This window comes from Carassius gibelio, chromosome A21, assembly GCF_023724105.1.
Source record: "Carassius gibelio isolate Cgi1373 ecotype wild population from Czech Republic chromosome A21, carGib1.2-hapl.c, whole genome shotgun sequence".
Classification (NCBI taxonomy): Eukaryota; Metazoa; Chordata; class Actinopteri; order Cypriniformes; family Cyprinidae; genus Carassius; species Carassius gibelio.
The window spans coordinates 138,254-154,628 of record NC_068391.1 but is presented as its reverse complement, the minus strand read 5'-3'; the positions used below and the strand labels follow the sequence as shown (position 1 = coordinate 154,628).

Genomic DNA, 16,375 nt, shown 5'->3' with positions numbered 1-16,375 from the left:
TAATTGTGACTTCATATCTCAGTGTGTTTTGTGACTCAATATTTTGCTACATTTTTACAACTTAGATTTTTAGGAATTGCAGTTTTATATGTCACAGTCTGACCTCACTGGAAATTTGTTTTTGTAATTGAGTAATTTTGGATGTGCAAGTGTGAGTATAATTTGCAATGTCAAATTTGTTTCTAGGAATTGCAAATTTATGTTAACATTTTTGACTCAATATCTCTCAATTGTGAAATTGTTGGTCATTATCGTGACTTTTTATCTTGCAGTGTTACTTTATATCTTACAATTTTATCAGTATTTCTAACTGACTTTATTGTTCATAATCGTGAGTTCATATCTCCCAGTGTGCATTCTATCTTACCATGTGAATTTATATTTCACAACTGCAACCTTGTTTCTAGGAAATGCGACTTTAAATTTCAAAGCATGACAACATTGCATCATTTTATATCTCGATAGTGAGCAATCTCTAAAGGGACAGAATAAAATGGCTGGTATTAGTGCATCAGTAGGTCAGTGTGTCACAGCCTTAGCCATCACTCCAGAGGCCACAGAGCTACTCTGTCATCCAGACAGAGAGATCAACTACAGTTTCCCTCTCAAACATCTGACTAAACTGCTTTCTATTTCTGTATCCTCATTGTATTACACATATATCAGGCATATGTTGTATTATATCAGACCTTAGTACTTAAATGAAACAAATCAAACAGTTTTCTCAAGAAATGGTGCTTGATCTGTGCATATTTCTCTCCTGATTCAGACAAGAGGACTTTTTTAATTGGAGAAAGCAATATTATGGATAAAAAAAAACACATATTGTATCCAGAAACAATGGTACTAAGTAAAACATTTCTTACGATGAATTTGTTTCTTACAAACACGCACCTTCTTGCTTTTTCAGACCTTAATGGACTGGGTTTATGGAAGCATATGGGTAGCAATATTCAATTTGGAATGTAATATGCAAAATGACAATGCTATATCTAAAATGGCAATGCATTTCTGTATTTACATTTACATTTTCTACTACATTTGTGCAACGTTTGGTGCAAAATGAAATACAGATAAAGCATTAAAATTTGTATTCATTTTACATATTAAAACTAATGTATGAAAAGTGTATCTTTTAAGTTAAAGCTGTCAACCATGATATTTATTTGCTACCTATGTCAACTTTTAAAAGAATGTTATATGTGTTAACAGACAATTATCACAAAGTTAATATGCATTGAGATTAATTTAACAGCTCTTATTATCAGTCTCCCCTGTTTGTCCACATTATTTAATTAATTACGTCATGTGCAACAAGTTCATCTACAAGCATTATACCATCTCTGAATAACAAGGGAAGGTCAGCAACACCAGAATCCTTTCTAAATATCCCGACATAATTAGCACAGTGTAAGGTTACACACCCAAGCCCGTGCCATGGCTGATTATGAAATATTACTCATTTAATAATTGTGAAATCACCCTGAGACCAAAGCTGTGTTCAAGCTTAATTAGCACAGGGCCTTCTGTAATTACGTTTTTGTGCAGTCAGGATTAGACTGTGTAAGGAAGGCGCAAAAAAAGAAAAATAAATAAATAAATAAAAGGAGAGAGAGAGGCCCAAATACAAGTGACCTGTATCCCACCATATCTGTTCTGGCCCATCATTTTGTAGGTGATGGACCGTGTAATTATTTAATTATGTTATCACGACACTTATGAAGTGGGCCAGTGCATGAGATCTAATGAAATCTATAACAATGTTATGCTGCAGTAGTTGAGGGAAAGAAAAATGAGTTTCTCACTCTCTTTTTTGTTTACTTGGATTCCTGGTTAACTCTGTTGCCACCTCCACATGTACTCTCCCTCTCTCTCCTTTGTTGTTGTAGTGTTTTATCACTAGGTCAAGCTGTGATTTTAATGAAAGAACAGCATGTACGTAGGCAGGTGAAAGGTGGTGGGATCTGATTCAGTTACACTTTCAATGCACAGTCATTTTCTGTTGTTTACTGCCCTAATCATTTGCCCTCATTGCTAGTGTTTCCTGTCATCCATTCACTTTACAGTGGTTCTGTAAAGTGACTTCCCAGTGAACAGTAGCAGGAAATGACTGTGATGGGGAGCATGTCTTATATACAAATTAACTGTAATAAGTTGATGTCCAGAGATATATATTTATATACATACATGATGTGTGTAGAATCAACCCACTTCAAATGTATCGCATTTTGATGCTTTGCAGCCTGAAATGAAGACAGACTCAGTTTTTGTTTTATCCAGCTGTATTTATTAACTGTCACTTATAGCATCCAAGTCAAATATATAACACCGATATGTCAAAAAACAAAACAAAAAGAATGACTGAGTTGGAAAAAGGATCACCCTCTTGTGTCAGTATTTTGTTAAATCACATTTTGCTTTAATTACAGCCTTTAGTCTGTTGTGATACATCTCTCTACTAACTTTGCACATATACTTTGCAATATTTGCCCACTCTTCTTTGCACAACAGCTCGAGTTTAATTTAATGGTGACCATTTGTGGGCTGTAGTCTTCAGATCATTACACAGATTTTTGAAGGGGTTTAAGTCTGGGCTCTGACTAGGCAATGCAAGGACATTCAAATTTTTCTCAGTTCTATAACAATATAAATACTCATCAAAAACAGTTTTCAACATTGATAATAAATCAGAATAAGAGAATGATTTCTGAAGGATCATGTAACTGTTGAGATAATCAAGTGCACGAAGGAGCAAAGTTCAAAAGGAGTTTTCAAACATAAATCCAGTAGAATATCCACAGGTCCATAACCAAAAAGTATCCAGAACTCAGCAACGTAAATCCAAATAAAATCAGACGATGAACTAAGGAACAGAAAAGGCTTAAATACTAGAACAGGGCAATTAACAATAAACAGAACAGGTGTGTGGAACTAATTATCAAATCAAAAAACATGCAATTAAATATGCCTAAAAAAAGCTTACAAATGTATTTATTGACAAAAGATTGTTCAGTCATTTAATTATTTGCCATAAACATGATTATGTTACTTGTGAAATTAAACTCGACACTTACATTAACACTGGATCTGCATTCGACTGGTTCGACCTGAAATAACAACAACAAAAACCATCACCACAACCGTTTCCAAAGCAGTTAGTAAGATTAACGTACGATAACTTTTGGCTATAAGTGAAGTGAAGTCTGGTGACAAATACTCAGAATTTGTGCTCTGCATTTAACACACTGAAGTCCACACACACAGTAGTGAACACACACCAAAGAGCAAAGGGCAGCCATGTTGCTACAGCATCCAGGAAACAGCTGGGTGTTCAGTGCCTTGTTAACTTTCTGTTTCCTTTCACTTTAGACCAACTCTGTATATATTTGTATTATATGTGTGTTTTTGACAGTATTAGTGCAATCCAGTACAGACTTTGGACCTGAACATGGCTGGGTGATCTATTATTGTACTCATACTGCTGTCCTCCATTAAAACCTATTTTTCTTATGCTAGTTAACACTGAGAGCAGGGAAATCAATTTAGAATGCATTATTTTATTAATTAAAATATCAATATTTGGCACCAGTGTATTGATTCTTGTACTGGACAGAAAAGCACAACAATATATTCCATTTTGATATTTTGTCCCACTCCTATAAAACAATAAACGCATTGTGAGAGAAGTTAAAATGTTTTTGCTTCTCCTACATTTGAAATTAAAAACATCAGTCCCATAATGCAATGCCTCTTGTATGATACTGTATTCTAAATGAAGCAGGTTGAATACAGAAAAGTGCTGGATATTTACAGACATTCTGTGAAATGCTGTATATACTTTTTTAAACTCCCTGTAAAATTACTGTAAAGTTTTACGGTGTATGTATTAATATTAAACAGCATTTATTTTATATTTGCAACATCATTATTAAAAGTATTGAGCTGTCAATTTGTCTTTAATTTAACGGGTTTCACTGTACTGTCTGTGTGTATTTACACTTGTGAGGCTCAATCTTTTTAAGACAAGCACATATTGAATTACATACCAAAAGTTCACCATTGATAATTCCACAAATAAAGCTATATAACGGTCCACCTTCATTAACTGTTTATAAAAGATTATATAATTTCTGTACTAAAACATATTTTGCCACAAACAGTGTAAACTGCAAGGTATAATAATTTTTAGTGCAATCAATTATGCTCTGTAACACTATTATACTGACTAAAAGAAAATTAATTACAAGTAAACGAGGACCAATTTCTCAGCCAACACTAATTACCATTAGGGTGACACTTTTTTTTTTTTACCAGAAATTTAGACAGTTGATATACTGTAGACTGCATCGATGTAACAGTTAAACTCTGAATACAGTGTTTCAATGTAAGAAATGATTCCTCTATCTAGTTACATCATTGAAATATTAAAATATATATATATGATGGTCACCTACTCTTCCGATCACAAAATACATGACCAGCTTATACTTTTCCTGTTTGAATCTGAAAGCACCCTGCTATAATCTACTGTGTTTATCTCCTTCTCTCTCCAGCAGCAGATGGAGTTCCCGTGCAGAAGGATGGGGAACAGGTAAAGGAGCTGCCTGTTACACCAACATAAATATACTAGATTAGCTAAATAGCTCAATAGCTCTGACACACTATGACACTCCACACCACAAATTCCTGTTTGGGGGGTGAGGATGTGTGTGTGTGTGTGGGGGGGGGGGGTCTGCTCCAAGATGGAGGCCAAGGTGTCCAAAACAGGAAGAGATTATCTCAGTGGTGGAAGTGAGCCAGATCTCCTCCTTAACCGCAGAAAGACATTGTTAGCATATTATTAGTCTAGTTAACAGCATGTAATGCTTACCAGAACTGGCTTGTAGTTTGATGTTATAGTCATTAGCCTTTACTTTTGATTAAGTTTTCTTTGTTCCAGTCCTCCACACTCCTAAGAACTGACCCAGAAAGCAGGCTTATAGTATTTGCCTTCAGCTACAGTATATAGTGATATTGGAGACTGATTATTGGTCTTTGCTTAAGGGAAGGATTATGATTTTTCTCAATGGATGCTCTGTATCATCATTGACACATCACTTTGCTTGCCTTTATTCCTTCTTACGTCTTCATACATATTGCTGGTAAATTTGAATGAGTAAGCACATTCATTTTATCTCACACAAAGCATATGTATGAGATTTGCTCCCTCCCTCTCTCTTTCAAAGCTGATTCCGTTATCAGACAGGGTTTGCTACATAAAGAATGAATATGTGAAATACAAAAGGTCTTTTCATGAGGCATATACATTCTTAAATATACAGTTCCATCATCTGTGTCCCCCTGCTGAACAGAAAAATGGAAACAAACAATGTAATTCGAAAACAAGTTTAAATCTGTGTGTGAAGTATTTCAAAATATTTATTTTATACTACTTATAAAATTCTATGTATACTATTTCTACTACTATTTTGGTTACATACGTGCATTTTATACAGGATATTAGCAGAATTTTTACTTCTTCAACAAAAATGAAGCCAAAGCCAAATAATATGGTAGGCAGGTGGGACTAAAAGTCTTTAAACAGAAAGCTTGAAATGTTATTGTGTCAACACCATAGACTGTATAAAAACATGGACCCGTCACCCGTAGACTCCTGAAGACTGTTTTTGAAGTTCAAAGTGTGCAGAGCAGGCCGTCGCCATCTTAGCAGCGCGTCATCGCGCGACTCTCCCGGACAATCAAAAATGGGCAAAAAGGCGGGAGCTAGTTGCTGAAGCCACGCCCATCTAGCGCGCCGGCACTATCAGCAGCGGCAATCCACCTGTCAGTCAAGTGGTCACACGCAACAATGCAACCAACAGAACTAATCTTTAAAAGGTCTCTGATAAGTTGTTTCAGTATCAGAGACATTATTTAATTTTTAAGAAAGATTATTTCTCTTTGGAGCAACATGTACTGATAAATCGTGCACTGTTTGACGGGAACATGTATTAAGAGTAAATAGTGTTAATTTTGATGTTGTGTTTGAAGCTTGTGCTCTCCAGGAGGTTCCCAAATTATTTTAACATTGTTTAGACTTCATATTAATCAACATCTGATTTAATATGTGCTATATATAAAAAATAAAAATAAAAACATCTGATCTGTAATAGCACGTGAACACAGCTTTCTGGGACTGATCTCTGTCCCTAAACCTTCCTGGCTAGTAAATCTCTTTACCATCACTGGTAAAAATAATAAGATGATTGTACTCGACAGTCTATTACAGCATCCACTCCTTTCACCTATCGTGTGTCTTCAGCATAGACTGATTGCATTAGGCTGTATTTGCTTTCTTTGTCACTGTGTCTGTTTTTTTATTTATTATTGTATTATAAACACACACACACACAGTTTGTTATTCATAGGTAACATAGAAATAGTCTTGCTTTTAGCATAAGCTGTGCTCATGGCTTTTATCTGTCTTTTAGTCTAGGCAATGGATGCGAGGCTGGAGTTTTATATGTATTTATTTGTAGAATGCTCCTATCTGTCTGCCAAAGCAAACTGCATGCATGACTATTGCTCATACCCAACAAGATTTGCATAAACACCAAACCTTAAGTATTAAACTTTGGCATATAACTCGTCCCACACATTTGAATGATATGCTGTAAATGCTCTTGGCTTGTTGAGGAGAGATGTGCTATTAATTCTCTAAGCAATAATAAATGTTATTTTTGCATGGCAGACTAACTAACAAAATGAATGAATAAATAAATACATTTACTTATTGAAGGAGGGACATAAACCATATATAGGTACCAGAATGTCATAAAGACTTAAATATAGGCTTTTTTCCCCCTCGAACATCCAAGTAACCACCTAGAACATGCTACTAACAGTAATATGGTAAATTAAGAATACTTTAGCAAATGCATATAAACACCCTTGGTAATACATTTGTGGCTGTAGTTATTCTCTTGCCACTACCAAACTCTGTTACAGATAATACATAAAACAAACAAAATTAATTGATACATTCAACCAAAAATAAAATTTATAGTATAATTTACTCACCCTCATATTCAAATCACACTTAATGCTTAAACATTTTTATTCAATCTATTGCAAAAGAAGAAATGTTTAAATAATCTTCTAGCTCTTTTCCATGCTTTCACAATGAATTTGTTTTTTGGGTAGAAGTATCATATTTATCATAAATGTCGGCCAGTTGACTTGTGCACTGTATTCCAAGTCACAAGAGCTTTTATCTGAACAGACTAAAACTTGTTTTAAAAACTTATTATTCACACCCACTCTCTTTGGTGCTATCATAAGAGTTTGATTTATTATTATTTTTTTTTATCTTGTTTGACAGTGAAAATGCCACATCATGTCATGTCAATAACCTATTAAAGCAAACTTTTAAAACTAAAGAGTTTAAAATTTAAAATTAAAGAGTTTAATGATTGCTTAAGAGAAATGTATCAAAATTCGGTGAGATTAATGCTTAAAGCAAAAACACCTGGTTATGAAAATGACATTAGAGAACAGAATAGTAATAATAAAAGTAAAAGAATAATTCGTTTTATGAACTGGCCTGACAGGCCAGATTAAAATGCAAAAATAATGAAATATAAGCGTTAACATGTTGAATCAGATTTAAGTAACGTCAAAGTGAAGGCAAAAATCTAAGACCAGACATGAGACATGGTTCACAAGAATGAGACTAGACAAGATTTGTACACTAATTTAAGAAATCTTAACTGATGAAAAACAGCCTGGAACAATAGTCTGCAGTATTTGAAATCATGCAATAAACGCCATCTTAGTTCTGCTTTCTATGTATTCAGACATAAAGAACTGTACTTGACCTCCTATCTGAACTTTTTTACACAAATTGATCATAAAAAAAGAACAGTTATTTCTTAGTCTTATGGAAGCAACCATAATCAAAGTATGCTACTCTCTCAATATTCAAATCAACAGAAATCACAATTTTCCTCAAGCATGATACAGAGCTAAGAGATGGTTATAACTACACATCCTATTATAGTGTGCATACTAATAACAGCCTACATATTGTATGCAGCCTAATTTGCAGCCGCTCTCAAACTACTGGTATTGAAATTGCATTTATATGCGTGCACACATCCTTTTTAAATTAGCTTTCGATTTTGAGCACGCACTGCATTCTACACGATTTGTCAGACACTTACAGTGCATGTCCACAAACATTTTGAATGAATTCCTATGGAAGTACAGCTTCAGAGAACACTCCAGCACAGCTCTGCTGTTGCCATCTCCACCATCATCTCACATTACTCCTGTGATTGCTGTCTGTACTCCTGACACATGGAGCCCTGGTGGCCACAGGGGCCCTATACAGCCGCTTATATCACTTATTAGGCAGGAAAACACTGCTTACTAGACAAGAAACAAGTTAGAGCTAAACTGAATCATATGACTCCAAACCATTCTAAATGATGCATTCAGGAGTTAGACTGATCCAGTTCTCTGGATTCAGCTCACTGACTCAATAATCCAATCACAGTGGTTTAACAGCTCACCGGAGAGGAAGTTTATCAGTTGAAACATTTTGGTCTGTTCCTAACACAAAGCTCTCATTTGGTTTCAGAAGACATTTTAGATGTATGGATACATTCATGGTGTTTAAAAGCTTTATTTCAGTTGATTGTAACTGCATGGTAAACAGCATCCCGTATGTGTCTTTTTGTACTTCAAAGTGCCAGGAAAGGTTTGGATTAACTTGAAGATCAGTAAATGATGACAGAATTACATTTTTTGGCTGAACTATTCCTTTTATTCCCCCTCTCTGTTAGTCCGGAAAATAAATCGGCTTCTCAGAATTTTTCTTTCTTTTTTTATTTTTTATTTCTCCTTCAACTTCACATGTTTTTAAAATGCTTTGTTCTGTCACAATCCCCCTCTCTCTCCTCCTTTCTCTGTGGCCGTCTCTCTTGCTCTTTTCTCCTCTTTCTCCAACTCTGTCTATTCTTTCCCCATCTCTCTCTCTCTCTCTCAGCATGGCCGAACAGACTTTTCATGGGATGGAATCAATGTAAGTGTTGTGAATCTCATTCCTCCATTCCTTTCCTTTTGTTCATTACTTCTGAATCAGTCTCCTATCTCACACCCCATTCCTTCGTCTCTCTTTTGCGGTGACTTGTCGGTGTGCTCTAGTAGTTAGACTTTGTTGCGGATGTAAATGACAAAAGACTACACTTCCCATCATGCAAATGGACAGAAATTAAGAAGCAAGCTGTTGGGAATTGTAGTTTCGCAACCTCTAAACCACTTTGCTAACTTTCTACTCAACTTCTTTCATCACCTCTTTCCTTTCCATAAAATGCCACGCTCAAAATTTTGCATTTCATTTCTGCTCCGGGCCGTCTCCTGCTTCATCAAAACCATCTATTTCTTCATCTTTCCTATTTTCTGTCCCATTTTTTCTCTCTTGAATGCCTTCCTTCATTTCAGTTGTCCATGGAGGACACAACCTCAATCCTCCCTCGACTGAAGAAGAGGAACTCCAATGCCTATGGAATCGGCGCTCTGGCTAAGTCCTCTCTGACAGGTGTGTCAGGTGTGTGTCTGTCCTGTGAAATGGTAAATGACCCCATGTTGACTCCAGACTGAGCTGGAGGAGATGGAGCCAACATGGACCCTTGTGGGTTTCCCTTTTCACCACCCCGTTTCCATGTATAAACACTCGCCAATGGCTCAAGCCATTGGTGAATTCCAAGGTCCAAATACAAATAGATCCCTAAAAAAAAATATATGCCACAATGCATTGTCATACGGCTTTTCATTTTATCCTAAGTGGTGGTTGATGGGAGAGGCAAGTGCATGTGAAGTGTAGAGGTCAGTCAGTGTGTTGTCTTGTTGTTTTTTTTGTATCCTTCTCTGAAAGATCCTTTTCTTTGACTTTAGAAATACATGTTCATCATTTCATTAGATATTGTCTAAGAGCTTGAGAGATCTCTGAATTTTCTCTGTGTGAATGTACTGGTTAAAAAAAAAAATCCTGAGACTGATAAAGAAAATGCAGGAGAAAGTGTAGGCTATTATTGTGTGTAGATCTTTATTAGTGTGAAAAGACAGCAATTCCAGCAAGACAAATTCCTATCCCTTGTCACTAAAACTTATAAAACTATAACTATACCAATAACCATTTACTCTCGTTACTCTCCATCCCATTATGAAAATCATTTTCATTTCCTTACCTCAAACTAATTTCTACACATACTTATCACCAACAGAAATATTATAACACAGCACATGGAGAAGTTGCCTTTGGTGTAGAAATTTTAAAAATGAAAGGATAATTAAAATTAAAACAGATTTTTTTAGAATCTTACCTCACTTTGAAAGTGAGAATTGTGACCCTGGACCACAAAACCTTAAGAGTACAGAGTAAGAGTCTTAAGAGTACATTTTTCAAAATTGAGATTTATTACATCATCTGAAAGCTGAATAAGCTTTCCATTAGATTCGGACAATATTTGACCAAGATACGACTATTTGAATATCTGAAATATCAAAATATTGAGAAAATGGCCTGTCCAAATGAAGTTCTTAGCAATGCATATTACTAATCAAAAAATTCAGTTTTGATGTATTTACAGTAGGACATTTTGAAAATATCTTCATGGAACATGATCTTTACTTAATATCCTAATGATTTTTGGCATAAAAGAAAAATCTATCATTTTGATTTTTGTGGTCCAGGGTCACAGTTCTAGAACAGGAATTTCTCCTAGTTAAGCCAGTATCTAAAATATGTTATTTGGTAGAAATTGTGAATTTAAAAAATCTTTAAAAAAGTTATTACCCTTAATCATTATCCAGTATATCGCAAGACTGGAAAAGTGCTGTAAATTCATGCACTCTCAGTAAAACTTAGTTCCAGATATTGAAAGAGTAGCATCACAGTGACCTTTTATTATTATTATTATTATTATTATACATTTTTTTAGTACATTAAAATAAACTGACAGTTACATTCACAAGATGTAGCATAATTGGTTACTTTTTGCTCTATAACGTGAAACAATAACGTAATTCTTATTTATAAAAATTATAATTTTTGGTTATATCACGTTGATATGGCATACTTTCATATAGTAATAATAATAATCAACTAAAACATCAGATAATAATGAAGGACGCTTTGTAACTCAGTCAGTAAGAGTAGCTAATGGAAAATATTTGTAGTGCAACCTCTGAACTTTTCCAGTTCCCAACAAAAATTCTCTGAGCAGGTGACCTCATACTCTTAAGCCTCTTCATTTTATTCTCTTCTCGTTTTCCCCCTCTTTCTCTCCATAATCTAAAAACCTTCTCTTGCTGCCTTCTTATCCAATCATCCACCCTCTCTGTCTGTCTGTCCGCTTAGGAGTGTCTCGCTCTATGAAGGACAAGGTGACGAAGCCGACAGCGATGGCCCAGGGGCGTGTGGCCCATATGATTGAGTGGCAGAGCTGGGGCATGCAGACAGTGGGCGCGGGGGGCAGCGGAGCGGGACGCACCTCCAGTCTGCACCTCCAACAAGAGCGCAAGCTGGAGAATGATGCATACAGTGACCTCAGTGATGGAGAGAAGGAGGCTCGCTTCGCTGCAGGTGAGAGACAGAGTGTTTAACAGATGGAAAGACCTACACAGAATCTATTGCTAAGAAATTACTGAAGACGATAAAAATTCGGAAGACCCACAATGTGGAAATGTAACCTAGTGGTTCAATATCTAAACTGTTGTAGGTTTACCATCTCTGCTATCAGACACTTTTACTATATTCTTTATAGTACTAACATTACCCATATTCTTTACAGTATTTACACAGTCAGGTGACAGAGTCCATTAAGTTTTTTATGTGTCCTTAAATTTGTCCAATTACAGACTTTAATTTAAACATAACTGGGAAAAAAAGTATCAAGGAATTATATAGCATTAATTTCTTAAGCATGTCAACTGTTTAAAAAAAAAAAATATATATATATATATATATATGTGTGTGGTGTGTGTGTGTGTGTGTGTGTGTGTGTGTACAGTATGTATTTATGTATATATGTATTTGTTTGTTTGTTTATTTATAGTTTTTGTTTTTCTTGGGTTCAATAGTGTGATTTTGAAATGTTTTTGAAAGATTTTTTACTCTACAAGGCTGCATTATAAAAAAAAAAAATCAATAAAAACAGAAAAAAAGTAATATTGTGAAATATAATTGGCGAAGCTGAATTTTCAGCAGCCATACAGTTTCAGTGTCACATGATCCTTCAGAAATCATTCTAATATGTTGAAGAAACATTTATTATTAAGAATAACAGCGTTGCATAAAAGTTTTGTGGAAACCTGATACTTTTTTACTCGTTGGTAAATATAAAGCTAAAGGTACTTTGATAAAGTAAAGGACATCCCTTATTTAAAATAGTTTTACTTATTTATATATTTTTTAACAGTGTTAAGATATTTACTATTCAATTTTGTCAATTTAATGTGTCCTTGCTGAATAAAACTATTAATTTTGATGTGGTTTTATGGCCAACAATAAACAATGTAATCCTGAATTTTGTTAGGTGTGCTTCAGCAGTTTGCGATCTCTGAAGCAACGCTTCTGGCCTGGAGCTCTATGGACGGCGAGAGCACAAGTGTTGGATCAAATCAGGGAAGCATAGCCCACCTGAGCGAGGCCAACCAGGAAAGCATCACAAGTCGAGGTACTGACTACATTTCCCAGCATGCACCTGCAAGTTCAGCAAATTACTGTACCTCTTCCTACAGCGCTTTAGGCTGGAAACTTGGGAATTTAGTCGATTTAGCAACAGAACTTCTGTGCCACAGTGTGAGCTCTGATGAGTGCTGCAATTAACGTGCTGTCATAAACCACAATTAAACACATTCTCTCAACAACTTAGCACATCATTCTATATCAGCTCAAAGAATATATGAAGAAGATATGGTTGAAATCCATGACTAATTCTGTAATAACTGAAAACTTTGATTTTTTAGTTTATTGTCCTTTATTTATTTTATCTTAAGAGGTTTCTATTAGAAGACAGTTTTAGGCTAAAAAGCTCCCTAAGGTGAGGGTGGGATTGCTATATTGCTGGTGATTTGTAATACAGTGCACATTGGGTGTTGAATAAATGAATAACTAAAGGTCAGGGACGCGTGACTCTCAGGAGAACAAGAACTAATCCACTGAACAGTTCAGTACAGACTCACATGAGCGGCTCAGAACAACCAAAGCCATCTGCATGCCAAATGACAACATGTAACAGACAGATAATGATATAATTATGTCATATGCTGAGGCAGAGGTGTAACAAAACACCTACTAGTTTCACATCCCCAGAAGTTTGGAACAAAATGCATTTGTAAATCCAGATGGTAGTTTCTTTTCAACATCTGGAACATATGCTCCACAAATCGAAGAACATAAGAACGTAACCTGATCTCCAGCACCCGATAAAGAGTAGAAAATGCTCTTAAAAACCAATTGCTTAAGAATGAACCATAAAGATATATTCAATTAGATTAGAATATTGTAGTTTTCAAAGGTCTGGGATCTTTAGGATTTGTTTTTCTAAATAAGCCACTTATGTACACCAAGGCTTTTATCTGCATTGTGCTTCTGTTTTTCTCGTATCCTTGTTTTCAATGTTTTTCTGTTTCCTAAATTTTGCCTTGCTTTTCCCAGCCTGTGTTTTGACTCTGGACAGTTTTCTTGTTTCGTGATCTTTTGCCACCTGCCCTGACCATTGCCCATTCTTGGATTACTCTTTTGTCTCACCCTGGATATTGTTGTATGCCATGTTTGACTCTGCCTGTTCTGACTACTCTCTATTAAATAAAGCCTGCATATGGATCCCCAGCTCCATTGTAACAGTCGTCCATCCAGGCCAATCCAGGCCAATTATGGACCCAGCACTGAGGTTAGTTTGCCTCCGTCATGGGATGCATTCCCAGTCCCACCCAGGACTTTCTAGACATTTCATATCACTCTGATCTTCCAGAGGATGCTCTCATTGATTTTTTTCTGTTATGGACTGAATGAAGCGCTCAAATCAAAACTCATTCATGACGGTCCTTGAGGGCTGCTTTTGGATTATGCGCTTTTGTTGATTGGTTCCTCGTTCTCTGTGGAAACAACAGAGGACTTTAAAACCCCTACAAATTACTTGTTTGGTGTGGTCAACACCGGCAAGCTCTGGTGGCTGCGGAGCTTGGACCATCTCTGATTCTTAGTCTGCTTATCTCAAGCCTGATACTCTCAGCACTCCTAAGCCAAGTGGTCCCAACACCAGAGCCTCTCCACTAAATGCACACCACTCCATCTGCTCCAGCTCCTCCAGAGGTGGTGCTTCCACTGCAGAAACCTCCCAATGCAGAACCTCCAAAATGAACTAGAATCAAATAATAACTATTCAACATGCCAAAAGAGTTAAAAAGAAAGCGAAAGTCCAGCACCCACAGTAAATTTTGGGGAAGTAGCTGTGATGATCTGGGGGTGCTTCAGCAACGCCGGAATCGGGCACATTTGTCTTTGTGAAAGGCACACAAATCAAGTCATGAACAATGTTGTCCTGAAAGAAAACTTGCTTCCTTCTGCTCTCACAAGTGTTCTCCAACTCTGAGCATTGGTTTTTCCAGCAGGACAACGCTCCCTGCCATGGAGCCAGGTCAATTAAAGTGTGGATGAAGGACCTCCAGATCAAGTCCCTGTCATGGCCAACCCAAACTCCTCTGAAAACCTGTGATCAAGAGGAAGGTGGATGGTCACAAGCCATTAAACAAAGCCAAGCTGCTTGAATTTTTGTGCCAGAAGTGGCATATAGTCACCCAACAGCAATGTGAAAGACGGAGAGCATGCCAAGATGCATGAAAGCTGTGATTGAAAATCAGGGTTATTCCATCAAATATTGATTTCTGAACTCTTACAAAGTTAAAACATTAGTATTGTGTTGTTTAAAAATGCAATTGCAAAAATGTAGTTTCATTGCATTATTTGAGGTCTGAAAACACTGCATCTTTTTTGACCAGCTATTTTTAACAGTTGTAATTTTCTGCAAATAAATATAATCTAAATGTCAAGATAATTATTTTGGAATTTGGGAGAAATTTTGTCCAAAGAAACTAGAGAAACCAATAACTTTGCAGTGGTCTCTTGATTTTTGTCTAGAGCCGTAAGTCTTTCCTGTCCCTTTTGATCAATTTAATGAATCATAGCTGAATAAAAGTTTTAATTTCTTTCAGAAAATATTCTATTCTATTGGAAAGTATTGCTAAAAAGAATCTTATCAACAGCTGAACAGCTCATACTTTTCAACTGTATGTCACTTTGGATAAAAGCATCTGCCAAAATTAATAAATGTAAATGTACATTATAGTAAAAAGTACTGATACAAATTTAAAATAAAAATGTGTGTACTACTTGTATTTATGCTTATTAGTTTTATCATATGCATCATTCCTCTAGAATCACCTGTAATGGAATCATTTGTGAATCATGTTGTTTGCAGTAGAGCACAGATCAGTTATTTATGGGGTTTCATTCCAGTTAGGATGCTGCCATAGAAGGGCTATAGAGAGAAAAAGGGCAAGAGAAGAATAAACTCAGTGGGCAGTCTGTGTACAAGTGAGTGTTGCTATGCTACATTACATAGCCATTTCCTCAGTAAATAAAGAATCTCATTTCTGCCCTGCCGGAGGGGTGAAATGAGTGAACACTCATTTTAATTTCACAGTGATGGCCATGGGGTATACTTCACCGTCAGAAATAGAGTGTGCAGTTAGTATTATTCAACATTGGTTTATAATCAGAAATATTATTTAGAAAATATCTTGCCGTTGCATGCAAATATTTGGTAAGTAGCCATATAATAATTACCAGATGACAACTCAGATCAGCACAGACTGTGTGGAAAATGATCTAAGAAGTTTGTAATAATTTATTTCGTTTTCTCTGTCTCTTTCAGACCAGATAGTGCACCATTCTTCTGCAGAGGTGTGGCCTCACAATTACGTCTCCCAAGGTCTTTATTGCCTTTCTTCCTCTGACGCTTGGGAGCCAATTAGTAATGAACAGTCAGGTGTGGCCTCTCCTGCCACCGGTTCATATGTCATGGCTGTCGGGACTGAGGGAGGATATGACCCAAATACAGCAGCTCAGTTCCTCTCACAGCAGCAGCAGCAGCAGCAGTATCAGAACCAGTTCCATCAGATCCAGCACCTGCACCAGATCCATCAATACCAGCAGCAACAGCTCCTGCAGTATCAACAACAGCAACAGGTGAGTGAGAAAACTACAACTCCCATAACCCCCCGTAACAACAACAGGCGCTTTACAGGTGAGCCATAAAACTACAAATCC

The 16,375-nt window shown here is 36.2% G+C and overlaps 1 protein-coding gene across 5 annotated transcripts; it reads left to right on the top strand.

Annotated features, from left to right (window-relative positions):
- The first annotated feature begins 4,554 nt into the window (after positions 1-4,554).
- On the top strand, positions 4,555-16,369 carry LOC127941492 (protein FAM131B-like). Of its 5 annotated transcripts, none has more exons than XM_052536569.1 (6): positions 4,560-4,591; positions 9,029-9,064; positions 9,484-9,580; positions 11,402-11,626; positions 12,579-12,719; positions 15,981-16,369. In XM_052536569.1, exons 3-6 carry the CDS (start codon positions 9,490-9,492, stop codon positions 16,361-16,363), a joined length of 840 nt encoding a protein of 279 aa, XP_052392529.1. In that variant the 5' UTR covers positions 4,560-4,591; positions 9,029-9,064; positions 9,484-9,489; the 3' UTR covers positions 16,364-16,369. The 5 variants fall into 5 exon arrangements, with proteins under 5 accessions (XP_052392528.1, XP_052392526.1, XP_052392529.1 ...); XM_052536567.1 differs by having other exon boundaries at positions 9,484-9,589; XM_052536568.1 differs by lacking the exon at positions 9,029-9,064 and having other exon boundaries at positions 4,555-4,591.
- The last annotated feature ends 6 nt before the right edge of the window (positions 16,370-16,375 follow it).

Excerpts from the sequence above, each read along its gene's own strand:
- LOC127941492 (XM_052536566.1), top strand. The coding sequence starts at position 9,490 with ATGGAGGACACAACCTCAATCCTCCCTCGACTGAAGAAGAGGAACTCC. Across the intron at positions 9,590-11,401 it reads CTCTCTGACAGGTGTGTCAG|GAGTGTCTCGCTCTATGAAG; the intron begins GTGTGTGTCTGT and ends CTGTCCGCTTAG. Across the intron at positions 11,627-12,578 it reads GGAGGCTCGCTTCGCTGCAG|GTGTGCTTCAGCAGTTTGCG; the intron begins GTGAGAGACAGA and ends GAATTTTGTTAG.